The 16,252-nt window shown below is 41.8% G+C and overlaps 1 protein-coding gene across 2 annotated transcripts in view; it reads right to left on the reverse strand.

The window, feature by feature from the left end:
* The window catches only part of arhgap32a (Rho GTPase activating protein 32a), a 31,300-nt gene extending 16,010 nt beyond the window's left edge, over window positions 1–15,290 (reverse strand). For both annotated transcript variants that reach the window (XM_075473220.1, XM_075473219.1), the window contains exons 1-5: window positions 14,868–15,290; window positions 8,105–8,218; window positions 7,087–7,192; window positions 1,012–1,103; window positions 677–761 (exon numbers count right to left, since the gene is read on the reverse strand). In XM_075473220.1, the coding sequence (XP_075329335.1) occupies window positions 677–761; window positions 1,012–1,103; window positions 7,087–7,192; window positions 8,105–8,193 (372 nt within the window). In that variant the 5' untranslated portion in view covers window positions 8,194–8,218; window positions 14,868–15,290. The remainder of the gene's footprint in view (window positions 1–676; window positions 762–1,011; window positions 1,104–7,086; window positions 7,193–8,104; window positions 8,219–14,867) is intronic.
* Window positions 15,291–16,252: the final 962 nt, after the last annotated feature.

Consider the following 16,252-nt stretch of genomic DNA (forward strand, 5'->3'; position numbering starts at 1 on the left):
TTTTTGACATTTCAGTATGTTAATATAAAGTGATATGATATGAATTTAAATCATAAAAAGACTGATTTGTGATGTTGAATAAGTGTCTGCTCTTAATACACACAAACAGGAGCTTTTGAATCTCCACCATGGACCTGTGTCCCTTTGCAGAAATTTAAATGATTGCATGAAAAACTGGAGACTTCTCTTCGCACTATAAAAAGATACCTTTTCTACTTGCAATGCATCCACTGTCTGTGTGCATCTTGTAAGATATAACAACACATTCCCACCTCATTCCTATTGGCATGTTTCAATAAATTACCAGATATGAGGACCAGAAATGTGCATGTCTCAGCTCTTAAGTAGTTGAGGTTAGGAATGAGGGGCAGTACAGATCTCTCAAGATGCATATTAATGCCAGAGGTGATTCAGGCCAAATTCCCCTAACAGTTTTTGTTTTTGTCACGGAACATTAATACTGTCATGTTTTACAGTTTCTGTCTGAGAATCGGCTGTCTAACAGTCCTAAGGTAGTAATTCAAAACCAAGAGACTGCCAGACAAACAAGGATATTGATTTAACTGCCACACTGGAGTTTAAGAGTGAAGCAGCTCACCAAAATGACCACTGGACTCAAGCCAAACATATAATTAGAAAACACAGTAAATCTCCACTAAGAATTTTCAAAGCTCACCTGAACGTTGCCAAAATCAACAGTCTCATAGTGGAAATGAGCACACTCTGCCAGTCTAGGGAAGTGACCTCTGGGGAACGTTAACCTAAAACACACAGAACAGCATCCCATCAGCATTCAAGACACACTGACACTGTGATGAAGAGAGGACCAAAGTGAAAGAAAGGAAGAGAGAGGAAGGGAGAGATTAGGCTTATGTGTGAAAGCAGTGTTTGAAATGCAGCAGGCTGATTCGTCTGTCTGTGTAGCACCCATCATTTTAGAGGTCCTCATTTCAGTGGCCTGAATAAGAGCCCTGGTTTACAGCCCATAATAGCACCAACACTGTCACCTACTTCTTCATGTTCTTGACCTTCATGCTGGCTGTGCTGACGCAGGAGCGCAAAAGGGGCTCGGCTGGATGTTCTGTGATGTCATCACTCCTCACCTGCCAAACACAGACAGCAGATATTAATTAAGTGTCAGTCAGTAACAGGATGATCGATAGAGAACTAACAACTACTGCTAACTATCAGCTGTAATGTATCATTATTCAGATGAGGTAGTATGATGTGTTATTCAAAATACAAAAAAAGAACTTTGATAATTAAAGAAAAACAGGAATTTCTACATGAACTACAGTTAAATCTAGTAAAATTTTTGGAATAAGCCAGAAAATGGATGAAGAACAAAAAGGTGTGCTTCTAAACACACTGGCTAAACACTTACAATCCAGGCTGGAAAAAATAAGTGAATCTGTTTGCTAACAACTTCTCCACAAGCTACTTGGAGTCAGGTGCTCCAATTGCTGAATGATTATAAATTATACTGATTGATTATACTGAACAAGGCCATAAAGCAATTATTTAAGACCTGTGTTAGTAAAACCACAGCAAGAAAAACTGTCTACAAATGGACTAAATCCAGAGCTACTGATACTCTCACGAAGAGTGAGCATTCAGCAAAGATCCAACGGAAAGCAGCAATGTGCAATCCTGCAAGAGGAGAAAAAGAATCCAAGCGAAATACCAATACACCTTGATTTGTGAACTTGATGTGATCTTTGAGGCTGTTGTGATATAACCCGAGGAGGGTTGTTCAGTCAAAATATGCCATGCCATGTTGCTGTTGCAGGTTCAATGAATTACCACATTCAGCAGTTCGCTTCCTTTTTTCGGTTTCCTACTTAGAATGGTGAATAGTAAAAATACTTTATTCATCCCCCGTGGGGGAAATTCAAAGCAAAGAAATTAAAAAATTCAGCACACTAATACTGACATGCATTTCCCAAGCTAATTTCTTAATTACTGTCATCATAACATACACACAGCTCATATTTTCTTTGGTTGAAACCACTGCAACACACCAATATCATTGGAGTGTTGTCCAATAAAGATGTGAAAAACTGCCACGGTTTGTGAAACAGTGCAGGCACTAAGCTTATTTTCCTGCAACTGGACAGTTCCACTGAGAGATAATGGGAGACAGAGACATCAATAGGATGCTCCAGAAAAGCAAGTGACATCGACCCAGATATGGGTGGTCCAGCATCAGTGTCATTCAAAATCGGAGCAAATGTTTGGAACATAACCAATATGCCCTTGTCCAGCTGCTGTCCCAACAGTTCCAGTTCAGCTGCCTGTAAGTGTAGTGGGTGTGACAATACTGTGTTCAGTGTCATCACCTTAAGGTTAGTGTTTGATGTTATGTGCTATTGTGAAGGTATTTATTTGATCTAATTCTATTTTAGTTTTATTGAATTTTGCTGGACATGTACCTCACGGCCCGATGAGTGTCTATGGCAGTCTATGACAGTGGTTAGGGAACCCTGCTGCAAGTGATAGCTCAATATATTCAATAAATATGTGACAAGCACAACTGTTTGTGTTGCTCTTTTAGTTTAGTTGAACCAGATTGAACTTTTCTTGCAAAGGTTTAATTACTGTACTATAATTATGTTATCCCATTCTGCCCTGTTAGAGCTGTTTCAGGTTTATGATGCCATAGTTATGCTATAGCATAACATCTTATGATATAGAATAGAATAGAATAGAATAGAATAGAATAGAATAGAATAGAATAGAATAGAAAAATACTTTATTTATCCCCCAATGGGGGAAATTCAAATCCGTCAAGTACCTCAACATTTTTTAAAATATTTACAATGATTGAATTAACAACAATAATAATACTACTACTAACTAAATAATAATAAATGACTAAATGGCAAAATAAACAAATAAATAAAAATCAATCAATCAATTTGAGAAGAACTCAGCAGTCACTGTTATAAAGCCTTATGGCTGTGGGAACAAAGGACCTTCTGAACCTCTCAGTCCTGCAGCGCAGAGAGATGAGCCTCTCACTGCAGCTGCTCCTCTGTCCTGTCAGGATGCTGTGGAGAGGATGTTTATTATTCTCCATCACAGAATCTAACTTCCTCCTCATCCGTTTCTCCACCACAGCACCGAGAGGGTCCAGCCTTCTGCCTACAACAGAACCAGCCTTTTTCACCAGTTTGTCCAGGCGCCTACAGTTTCTGTCTGTAGTGCAACTCCCCCAGCAGACAGCAGCATAGAACAGTGCACTCTCAATGATAGTGTGATAAAACATGCACATCATATCACTGCAGACATTGAAGGACCTGCACCGTCTCAGGAAAAAGAGACGGTTCTGGCCCCTCCTGTACACTGCGTCTATGTTGGCAGACCACTCCAGTTTATTATCGAGCACCACCCCCAGGTATTTGCAGGTCTGAACAGTCTCTATCTCCCCTCCATCAATGCAGACTGACTGGTATGGGGTTTTAGATCTCCTGAAGTCCACCACCAGCTCTTTGGTTTTGGTGGTGTTCAGGAGCAAACAGTTCTTTTTGCTCCAGTCAGTAAAGGCCTCCACAAGGTCCCTGTACTCCTTCTCCTGTCCACCACGCACACATGCCACAACAGCCATATCATCAGAATACTTCTGAATGTGGCAGGACTCTGAGTTGTACCTGAAGTCTGATGTGTACAGGGTGAAAAGAAAAGGAGCCAAAACAGTACCCTGCAGAGCCCCAGTACTGCATTCCAGTGTTCCAGAAACACATTTCCCCATCCTGACAAACTGTGGTCTGGCAGAAAAATAGTCTATAATCCATGATGTCAGGGAGGGGGCCACACCCATACCGAGCAGCTTGTCTTTCAGTATGGGAGGCCGTATGGTGTTGAAGGCACTGGAGAAGTCAAAGAACATGACTCTCACATTTGAACCAGGCACATCCAGATAAGCATATGCCCGATGCAACATGTACAGAATCGCGTCTTCCACTCCTATGTGTTTCTGGTAGGCAAACAAGAGCCTCAGCAACCTGCAATCTCATGCGACGAACAAGAAGTCTCTCCAAGGTCTTCATGATATGAGATGTCAAAGCCACCGGTCTGTAGTCATTCAGCTCCACCGGTTGCCCTGATTTGGGCACTGGTATGAGACAAGAAGTTTTCGACAGCACCGGGACTTTTTCCATCTGAATGCTCATATTGAAGAGCCTCTGAAGAGGGACTGCTAGTTGACCAGCACAGTCCCTCAGAAGCCTTGGACAGACTCCATCTGGGCCTGAAGCCCTCCCTGACTTAAGTCTCCTGAGCTCAGCTCCAACCTCCTCTATAGTTAGACACAGAGGTTGTAGCGGAGGGATGGCAACAGGAGTGATGTTGCTATCAACAATAGAGATGGGGGTGGGGGTGCAGCTGGACAGAGGAGGGCTAGTGGTGGGAGCAGCCACAGAGGTGGAGGAGCAGCTGGACCGAGGAGGCCTGGCAGTGGAAGCTGCCGCAGAGGTGGATGTGCAGCTGGGCTCTGGATGCCTGGCAGTGGAAGCTGCCGCAGAGGTGGATGTGCAGCTGGGCTCTGGATGCCTGGTGGTGGGAGCTGCCGCAGAGGTGGAGGTGTGGCTTGGCTCAGGAGACCAGGCGGTGGAAGTTGCTGCAGAGGTGGAGGTACAACTGGACAGAAGAAGCTTGTTGGTGACAGCAGAGGTAGAGGTGCAGTCAGGCGGAGGAGGAGGCTTGGCGATACAGGTTGCCATTGAGGTGGAAGTACAGCAGGGCAGTGGAAGCAGTATAGAGGAAGCAGCTGTAGTGGTGTGGGTGGAGGGAGCAGCAGCAGAGGAGGGAAAAGCCACAGTGTCAAACCTGTTTTAATAATGGTTGAAAGTATTAGCTCTGTCCACATCACCTTCTACAGACTGAGAGTTCTTCAGTCTGTATCCAGTGATGGTCCTCATGCCCCTCCACACCTCCTTGGTGTTATTGTTCTCCAGCTGTCTCTCTACCTTTTTCTTGTACTCCACCTTAGCTCGACATAATGTCTTTTTAAGCTCCTGTTGTACACTCCTCCGCCTTTCTCTATCCCCATTCTGGAACGCCCTCTTTTTCTGGTTCAGGAGTTCTTTGATGTCACTGGTGATCCATGGTTTGTTAGTTGGATAGCACCTTACAGTCCTGACTGGAATCACAGTGTCCCTTCAGAAGTTAATGTAGTCTGTGATGGTGCTGACCCTCCTGTCCATGTCAATGTCCATTTCATCTTCCTCCAGCAGTACAGCCCAGTCTGTGACATCAAAGCAGTCTCTCAATGCATCACTCGCCTCTGGTGACCACTTCCTGAAAGATCTGGTAGTAACAGGAAGTCTTTGTACACAAGGTCTATATGTAGGTTGTAGATAGACCATGCTGTGATCAGATCTACCCAGTGGTGGAAGAGACACTGCCCTGTAAGCCTCCTTCACGTTAGCATAGAACAGATCTAATGTCTTTTCTCCACGTGTTGGACAGTCCACATTCTGTACAAAGCCAGTCAGGCAGGAGGATAGAGAGACGTGGTTGAAATCTCCTGTGATTGCAATGAATGCCTCAGGATGCTGGGTCTGTATCCTAGCAACGGCGTCATGGATGACGTCACACGCCGTTACAGGTGCCGCCCTCGGTGGAATGTAAACAACGATGACGACTGTGTATGGGAACTCTCTGGGCGCATAGAATGCAAGGAAACCAACTGACAGCAGTTCGATGTCTGGACAACAAACCCTCTCCTTAACGGTCACATTGCGGGGGTTTACCCATCTCTGATTAAAGAACAGTATAACACCCCCGCCTTTCCGCTTACCGCCGCTCGTACTCAGGTCTCGATCCGCTCGGACGGCTGTGAAGCCGGGTATGTCCACGCATGAGTCTGGTGTGTTGTTGTTCAGCCAGGACTCAGACAGACAGATCAAACTGCTCTCTTTATACAGCCGTTGGTTCCGCACAAGCGCCTCTAACTCATCACACTTGTTAGGCAGTGAGTTAGAGTTTCCCATGATCACCGAGGGCAGAAAAGGTTTGTACCTCCACCTCCAGTTGTGCCTCTTTGCCTTTATTTTCGCTCCAGCTCTGCATCCACGGTACAGCTTTTTAAGCTCGGTCGGAATTGGATGTTTCATTCCGTGTCCAATCCTTGACAGTGCCAACAGTTCTTCTCTTGTGTACACTGCTTTAGTAGTGGTGCACATTGTCAAAAAAAATTAATTAAAACAAAAAAGCAGATCAATAAAAATAATTAAAAATGTTTAGATAGAAACTAAAAAATGAAAAATGACAAATAATCATATAAACGATGAGAAAAATTGAGAGCTACACAGACTTGCTGCCAATAAGGTCGGCGCATAGCAACCGAAGATATGTTAGGATATGCAATGCTTCCAATATGTTACATTTAAAAGGCATGCTTCATGTTGGCTCCTGTACTTTATCATGTTATGTTATGTTCTTATTTGACATTTAAGGATCCTTTGACATGTTCATAACTGTCACTCAAGTGTAAAGCAGTACATTGTCATTGATATATTAACAATGTTTGTGACGTGCACTACATTTTCATGCATAGATCCTTTCTGTTGGTTCCCATTTTTAAGATGTCAGATATGTCTTTTGAAAATCAGAATGAGATATTCTGTAAATATCACAGTATTTGTGGAAATATACATTGTATTTTATAAATTAACATAGTTTTGAATGCAAAAAAAGATATTGGGAGATAAAATACAAAGAGCTTCATTAACAAAACCTGATTGTTTTATTAAAAATATCATAATTATAATATGTGTCCGTGACAAGCTGTCTTTACAACTTTACTTCAACCGTTATCAAACTCTCCACCTCACTCTCAGGTTACTCATCAACTATTGCAAATTACCACATGTTCAGACTTTTGTTACTGCAGAGGCTGACCCTCAAGTGACGTGACTGCGGTGACATCAAGTTCAGATGACATCAAGGTGTGAATCAGCTAAAAAACATGAGCAGCCTCATGGAGGAAGGACAACATGTCTGTTGGGGTTTATGCATTTTCTGTCGTTGCCGATGAGTCAGAGTCATGTGTGTGTGGGTGTGTGTGTGTGTGTGGGTGTGTACCATGGCAATGGATGTCTCCTGTGGCTGCTTCCCTTCTGGAGGACTGTTATTATAAGCTTGAGGTAAGGCATCGTCTTTGTCCAGGTCAGTGGATGGTAGCACATTCCTGCAGAAAGACAAAGGCCGGGAATGTGAACAATTTCATTATGTCAACTATAATGTCATTGAGGCTGAGGTTTTAAACTAAGATGTGTAGTTATTTAAAATACACCAGGGGGAGCTAGTGAGGGAGAATTCATCATGTGGCTTGGGCAGAGATCATGACATTGCACCAGCATGGCCCAGAAAACATGTTGCACTTGGACTGTGATTTCAGAACGACTAAAGTCATCAATACAACACAAGGGAAAATATTGATTTCATTCAGTCAATTCCAGGTAGGAATAACTGCAGTCAACTCATTCTTTAGCTCAGTCTGAAAAATATTAGCATCTTCTGTGGGGTCAAAAAAAAGCCACAGGGTCTTTTGTGTGCACTCAAAGCTCATCTATTCAGTGAGCCATGAAGGCAATCCACCCACAAGGGAGTGTTTCACAAAACCTTCACTTGAAATGTGATTCAATGTGTTTGGGAGTAGAGGGTGAGGTCCATTCAGGCAAACTTTTATGAGCAACAAAGAGAGAGGAGAGGCTCGCATTTATTACAGTGATTCAGCCTGATGAGATCAGGACTTAGGGCCTAGAATACAGACACACAATGCCATTTACGTGTTCAACAATGACACAACAAATTGAAATAGAAAAAGTCATTCTGTAAGGAGAATCATGAAATCTGACAAGTTTGTGTCGTTGTCTACGTCTAATAACTAGGTCATCATTTAGCTTTAACGTTGCACTGCCCATGCTTTTATTCTTGTGGCATCTTAAATGCGAATGCACATGTAAAAAAAACCATAAGCACATACACATACCGTATATACACATACCATATATACACACACCTCTTAGAACACATCCATCTATATTTTTTCATGAGCTAGATGACCTGACACGAAGAGGGGGAAAAAGGAGCAACTCACCCCTCAAGGACGTCACTACTTCCTGGTTCTCCCTGGGGTCCTGAGGCAGCATTCTCAATCACCGCGGCAACCACACATCCAGCCTCCATGATGCTGCCTTGCTGCAACAGCCTGCTGTAGAGAAACGTGAGTGGGAGGAGAAGGAAGAAGAGACAGTGAGGGTGGGTGAGGAAGAGAGCAGAGAATGGGAGGACGAGTCCGGAGCTAAGAAGCCGCCAGACGTTAACACACTTCAGGCTGCAGCATGCGCAACTCTCAAGGCTACAATCCACAGAGTCCAGACTGTAATCTGCGATGACATCATGCAACAGAGTCAGGGTCTGATTCATTGATAAAGCATGTCAGGCTGTAAATTCGTGGGATGGTTTCGCAAGAATATCAGCTTCTTTTTCTGATAGTACTGACAGGTATTTGCTGAAAAACGCTCTCTTATCCTCCTCAAGGAAATGTCAGATCTGTCACAGCGGCTTCAGTATGAGTAAGTCTCTTGACAAAACTAGCAAATTTAAAGTTGTAATTTTTCCTTTAAATTTCTTTTAGTAATTAGATTTACCCAGGCACATTGTAGTATTACGTGTAGATTTGTGTTGCTCTGTCCACTTCCTAATTTTTACCAGATAAGTAAATCAACTCCACTTACGCATGTAAGACAAAAATATTCTAAGGTTCACACAATGTGTCAAATGTAAATTGAAACAGAAAGCATCGGTACAAATCACTGAAACCCTTAACCCATTAAAAGATTCAAGAACTCATGGATGCTTTATTGTCATTCTGATCTTGGACACACGACACGGACAAAATACGATCTCAGGTCTCGATGCATTAAAAATGGGTTCCATACTACAAAAATGCAGATTAAATAAATACCAACACATTATTCGACTTAATAGAAAAGAGTTCAAATGCAAGAGACAGAGTTTGTCGAAAGGCAGATGAGAAAAAGCTCACCAGACTCTGAAAGGTTGAAAGGGCAAATAGTTCAGCTTGAAATTGGAAAGAATTAAGCAATTTAATCATCTACAGCACATGATGTAGATGTGCTTTCATTTTTAAATTATCAGGCAACAAAAACATGTGATTCCAAGAGAAACAATTGATGCTCAAAAAGCAGAACCTGTGACAAAGGATACCCCAAACTGTTGAGCAGCAGAAATCCTGTATAAGCAAAATAATATTTCTATTTCAAAACAACAGCAGTTTGTCTCTGTTATAACTATCCAATGGCTTCAATAGTGTTGTTTAAAAAAAACAGGCGATGCAGCACTGTGGTAAACATGCCCTGTCGCAACTTTATGAAACATGTTAGGAATCAGAACGCCTCCTTGAGTCTGTTGGGATAACACATATACACAAACCATTAGTTAATGTTGATACTTTTGTGCACTTTTAATCTGAGGTTATCTTTCATGCTCTTGGCAATGCCCCTTTCTTCAAATTTATGATGTGGGGTGGCCCCTATCAGTCTTTCAATAATTCCATTAATACTACTCCTCTCCTTATGTACTGTACACAAACCCATGGAATGTCCTGATTAAGCAGACTTGACTCTTCTTTTACAATCCTCCCATAACCAGCTTCTGAACATATGTGGGTGCTTAGCGTTAAACAGTGTCTTAAGGGCATGTGGGTGCAGAAAAAGTTCTCTCTAAACCCTCTTACCTCTACATACAACAGTACAAAGACCTCTCCAGTTAATGCAGGAGCAGGTTTACTGCGCCTCTTCCCTTAAGACTTCTGCCGATCAACAAGGAAATGTTTACACTAATGAGTAAGTTCGTTAACCTCAAATGATCGCTGCTGTAGTAGCAGTTTCCCACTAGCCCCTCTGGCCCGGAGCCCCACTGAGCTGCTGTTGACGAACCTCCACAAAGCCTCCTGACTCAGCAGAATGTGAACATGCAGACAGGAATACGGGCCAGGTCGGACTCCACTTCATCCATATCTCATACTATATCTCTCTTCTATTAGACAACGCAACCTTGCCAGAGGAGGACAAATGCATTACACACCCAGCAAATTCATTTTCTGTTTACCAGTGGTAAATAAAGTCTTGTTTTATGAGGGTCACCAGGAGGAAACATCAATGGTAAGTCATATAAAAGTGAAACCAGGTAATCTTAAATGTCTGTTAAACTGCAAGCAATTAGTAATATAATTAGATCCTCTTTGCACATCTTAAACATGTAAGACACCACATAAACAATGCTACACTGCATTTACCAATCCTCTAATAGAGAGCAATGTTTCTACATTATTATCTTTTACAATATTTTGGTTATGTGGTGCTAATGTAGGACAGAGTTTCAGGTCTATGATGAAAAGTGTTGCACAGTGCACAGCACAATACCTGACCTTGCTGATGGTACCACATCAGACAAGAGTCTTTTCAAGTGTGGAAATATGTTGTTCTGCATGTTACAGAGGAGGCCAGCTAATTACGCTCTTTAAACCTGCATCTATGACACAAACCTCACAAGCGTTTGTCCTTGTTTGAAAGAATGTGAGCATGAAAAACTGAAGACAACCATGTTGTAGTAAACAATCACCGCGGTAGTAATGGACTATTTTGGAAATTCTTCAAATCGCAGAACAATATTAAACTAGTTACCGCAGAGTCTCATACACTGGCTTTCTTTTTAAGAAAATCTTGGAGAAGATACTATACACAGCTGCTGTAAATCAAGCAGCACTCGTGTTTTCATTCCTACTCCATCAGTCATCTCCAAAGTATCAAACAAAACTATTCTGGGTGCATGAATAAAGAGGCCCTCTACCTGTCATAGTTAATGGGGAGGCGCTGCTCTGATGCCAGGAGACTAGAGCAGCAAACACAAAAGGATGTTGCCCAGTATCAGATGGCCTACATTGCATTTTCAAGGAAAATAGGGCAGCCGACACAATCCTCTTCATGAGACCATTATCAGCAGGTGTGTGGACAAGAAAAATGGCAGCCTGCATATTTGTAGCTACAAACACGCAGCAGAAAATGAGTCAGAGGTAGTTTATCCCATAAGAGAGAGAGGACTGATTAAAGCCAGGGAGAGGGAGAGGGGGAGGGAATAGAAACGCTGCCCTTTCACCTTTTTCCATCACATCATTGTTAATACAGCTCATCTATGGGTTTTGGTCATCAAGAAATGATATGTTGAAGACAGGCTGGTCAAAATTTCATAAAAGAATGAACAGGAGTAGAAAAGTGCAATAAAAACATTAATACTATATTATAATGCAACCCTCTATGCTGCCATGAGGACCGTAAGAACCTAACTAAGATAGCTGTGGTACACACAGGACTTTTCCGTTACAGATTTAGTTCAGTTTTATTTATTCAATTCCCTTTTATTCGTATGGCTCCAATGCACAGTAAAAATCATCTCAATGCAGTTTAAAGAAACAATCCATTTCAACCCAATTGTAAATCAATTCATTGTAATCCCATTAAATCATAAAGATAATCTAAATCTAAATTTGTCAAATTCATATAACGACAATTAATAAAATATGCCTATTCATTAAAAAAAGGGTTTGTTCTTGTCCTAGTGAAGACAGTATTTTAATGAATCGCAAAATTCTTCAAACAAATCCCCCATTCTGAGCACACACGAGGCATGAGTGGAGAGGAAGACACTCTTTTAACAAGTAACTTCAAGCAGAGCCAGGCTCAGGAAGCACAGCTATCTGCCTCCATCGGTTACATAACTGTACATGAATGTATACGACTGGCTATTTAGAGCAATGGAGGCATCAGAATGTATGATGGAGTACACTGCTACATTAAACAACACTCCAATGACAGAGAACCCAACGGTAACATTGTCAATTTTGGACCAGACCCGATTACACCTTGAGTTGGTGGGCTACATTTGAGAACGAGGTGTGTTTTGCTGAAGAATGGTGAGAAATTTGACAACCCTGTTGCATTTGACTGAGCTGCCCCATACATCTAAGGGTAAGAAACTGTTATGAGATCCCATTTCGGTCCGCTCAAAACAGTCGCATCTACATTGTACAAACAAGCTTCACGTGTGCTTCTGCATCTTCGTGTAGACAAAGATCTTTTTTTAAACGAGTTATGCGTGGAACTAAATTTTTAGGGATCGGAGGAGGGAAAAACCCCGCGTCCATCTTTACTTGTCCTGAGTCTAAACAAAAAAAACAAAATCAATGAATTGAGAGACGCTAAAATAGTCTGAAAGGCCGAGGCTAAATGCAATGTTTGGTGATAATCACTCTGAGCTAAATGTCAAGTCAGGCTTCTTTCCTTTCACATACACACAACCACGAAACAAAAATACTCACTGTATCGTCTTTGGATTTTTCTATTGACACCAAAGAGAACGTGACAGACCCCTGCTGTCAACAACGAGAAAGTTAGTGTCATGCTCTCATTCTGAGGTCCGGACTGCAGTCAACACAAGTGAGAGACGCAGTGGAGAAAGCCCGGCGGTTGCCATGGTAACCTATTTCTCATCCATCGTGACTTGATACTCCTCCAGCCCGAGGATGAGGTGGCAACAAGGAGGCAAATGAAGCCTCGGGGGAACCTTTGACCAGAGGCTTTGACACATTGTTCGCCAGTATGCCTGAGGCGGCGTGACTGTCGCTGCTCTGCACTGCAGATTTCAGGCAGCCGGTGAGGTGCTGCTGTCAGAGCAAAATCAGCCATTGTAGCATGAGCTTTGTGACTCATGTCACCTCTTTGGAAGGCGGGGGTGGGTGATGGGGGTAGTGATGAGGGTCATTTGAGCCTATAATCTTCTTGAAATCTACCAGAGTGAGATTATTTCATCCCACACCGAGGCAATGTCACCACTCAATCTTTGACTCAGTGATGAAGGCCAGAGCGCGGGTGAACAGCAGGCTGACTTAGATCCAAATATTCAATCAACAAGCCGATCTGTCACTACGGATGACAATCCAAGAATGAGATGCAGGCCTTAAAGAGCAAATCTACGCCATCTAAAACAGACAGAACGATGTTCTAAAAATAGCGAATCAGAGAAAATCTTATTGTGTAAGACAAATATTTTAGGAACATAACAGTGATTCTCAAGAACACAAACATACAACCGTGCCGACTTAATACTCTCAGACAATAACACAAGATTACAGACATTTGTATAATCTTACTCTTATCTAATCCAACACCTCTACAACAGCTACAACAGCAGGGCAGCTCATCTCTTGTCATTAATGAGGGGGCATTGTGTCACAGCACTGGAATGCGTTACATCATAAAAAATAACAAATATCTTTTTCTTATATTGAGCTCAAAAACCCAACCCACACTTTAAAGGATTCTCCATTTTGTGTTAAAGCTCACAATTGTTACATTTATCAGTGATTCCACTGTTAATTTGATCAATCGCTCATTTCGGTTGCAAAGTGTCAACAAAAAAAGGAGAAATTCTTTGGATAATAGCTTTAAATGCATAATTTGCTCCCAAACTGACAGATACTAATTTTACTAACCAATATGTCACGGAAAAAAACTAATTTTATATATTCTAGACTATGGAAAGAGTGAATTTTGGCTCAATATTAATCCACCATTAAACAGACCAGTATCTAACTTTTCAAACCTAATTGACTAATCATTTAAGCTTGTGTGAACTGTCTAACACGCACTAGTTTCTGTATCCTTAACACGTAAACGAGGGTGGTAAACATTTTCAGTTTGTTGTTGGATGTGATGGAAACAATTAACTTATCTGTGTCTATGTTTAGTCCTAAACAATCCACTGTACAAAGATATTTAGTTTAATTACAGTCCCATATGACACAGAAAGAGGCAACTAATCTAATCTCAAAAGCCGATATCAGTTGGTTTTGGGATCTTCCTGAAAAACTTCTTTGACTGTTGAACAGTCATCAAAACAGATTACTATTTTTCTCTCCTGTAAATCCTTACTTACCATTTATGGAGGAAAGAAATGCCTGAAAGAATTACCTCAAGCTTAAGATAATGTCTTGGTTTGTTCTCAGAATAGTTCATATTTATTAGTTTTTAATTACATAACTCAAACAAAAGCAGAAAATTCTCCAAATTTAAGGGGATTAAAAGAAATTTGGATTCATCCACAGAAGTAGAACAACTGTAGTTCTGCACTGATCTACAGTCATGTCATTTTGGTTTATAGAGAAGCAGAAAGGGAGGGCTTTGTTCCTTGGAAATTGGCCAAATTGACTACATGACCAAAATACCTGCTCAAATGTCACTGCTCTGCTTAATCATTTTGTCATACATGAATTTACACTAAGCTTCAGAAATAACCATATGCTCCATTTGCTCACTTTTACTGGTTGAACTTGATTATTATGCTTAATGAAGCTTTTTTTTAATGATGTTGAAAGTTATTGCACAGTATTGCACAATGCATTTGCACTAGATTGCAGATCTTCACCATTATCAGAGCATCAAATTCCTCCTAACAGATGTTTCCATCACATGTCACGCAATAAAACGCATATCAGTCATCTACACAGACTCCTGGAATCCACCGGGAAAAGTTTACCACCAGTGTACTCTGACCTGTTGGGCCTGACAGATCATAGTCAACTGCACGTACTACACACACTTACACGCACACCCACACAACCGCGCACACAGACACGCGACCGATCATTTGTCAACAACAATGTGAAGTAGTTGATCCGTTAAAAAAAACAAAAGAGAGTTGTGATCACACCCTCAGCTCCCCGCCGGCAGATTTAACAGCAGTCTGGTTATGACCGTACAGCCAGTGCTCTAACAGCCTACCTGTAACTGTGCGCGCCGCTTCACTCTGCTGCCTCTTCTATGCTGCACAGCGCTGAGCTTCTCGACGAGGAGACATGTTGTCAGCATCGCACGGCAGACACGGACGGCTCGGACACACACATTGCCACCAGCTGATCATCTGAGGTAGATGTTTTCGGGAGGAAAAGCCCCGATCGGGTGCGGCATCGCTGAGGCAGCGTGGAAGTCTTTCCGCAACTGGCTCTCGGCGAAGCTGAGAGTCTGCACTCTGCGCCGGGAGCGCGCGCTGCTGAGCTGGTGACGTGCCCGCGCCTGGGATGTTTTAGCCTCTGGGGTTCCCAGACCTTTTCAAAGTCAAGGACCCATATATGAAGTAGGCGTGAGGGTATGCAAGCGAGCCCTGTTCAGTAGGATGATATTCATCAGCTCGAGGAACCGCAGTTGTGCGGTGTTAGGTAATGCTTGGTACAGAATTACATAACGCTCTAATGTAGGTGGGTGGTAACAGTGAGAGGAGTGAAAACTGGTCAAATCGCTCATCCTCATACATCATCTTACTGTGTTTGTCCATTGAAGGATGAGATGTTAAATTTAGCCTTTCATTTGAGGCCACAACTTAATTTAACTGGTCTCTGCAAACGTACGCAGAATTTTCAGGGTCTGATTAATTTGTGTCTACTTTAGTTATTTACTTACATAATTAACTACCTAACAATTGATGTTTTTCAAAGGGTTGCGTTGAGAGGTTTAATACCATTATTTCTAGCCACGACCCCTACACCGAAACCAAAGAGAAAATATGGAAAATAGTGTTTTATGACTGTCCTGTGGACTCAATATGCTTATAGCATCCATGTCCAACAATGAAGCCAATGCAGAGGTACCATGTCTGCATTATGTCTAATGACCAGCAGGGGGCAACACCTGCGGTTACAAATAGGCATCCAATTAGAAGTCCATAGAGAAATCATTCCCTTTTCCCAGTTATTTTAATCGACACTTGCACTAGTTTAAAGTCTTCTTTGATAAAGTAATTTTGTGAATAATGATACGATTTGAAGTCGCTAAAGTTTTAGCCAGGTCTGTCACTACCTGATGCTCAATATGAGACACATACGCTCAGGTAAGACTCTGTAGCATGCATCTGGTCTCCAAAATCAACTGCAGTTCACTTCTTAACCACTTTTCAAAACATTTTCATTTTCATCCCAAATATCTGTTGCTGTTGAAAAGGTTAGGTTTTGGTATAGAAGTGATCAGAAATTATCTTTGGACCCAAATTTCATACCAATATGCATTCAGTATTTAGGTTTTATTGATCTACAGTAGATGTCCAATATTTGATGGTTTCTATTACTTCAGTCATTGAACCTTATGTATTTCAGAGATGGTTTTGGCAAAAAGGC

This window comes from Odontesthes bonariensis, chromosome 9 (genome assembly GCF_027942865.1).
Source record: "Odontesthes bonariensis isolate fOdoBon6 chromosome 9, fOdoBon6.hap1, whole genome shotgun sequence".
NCBI lineage: Eukaryota > Metazoa > Chordata > Actinopteri > Atheriniformes > Atherinopsidae > Odontesthes > Odontesthes bonariensis.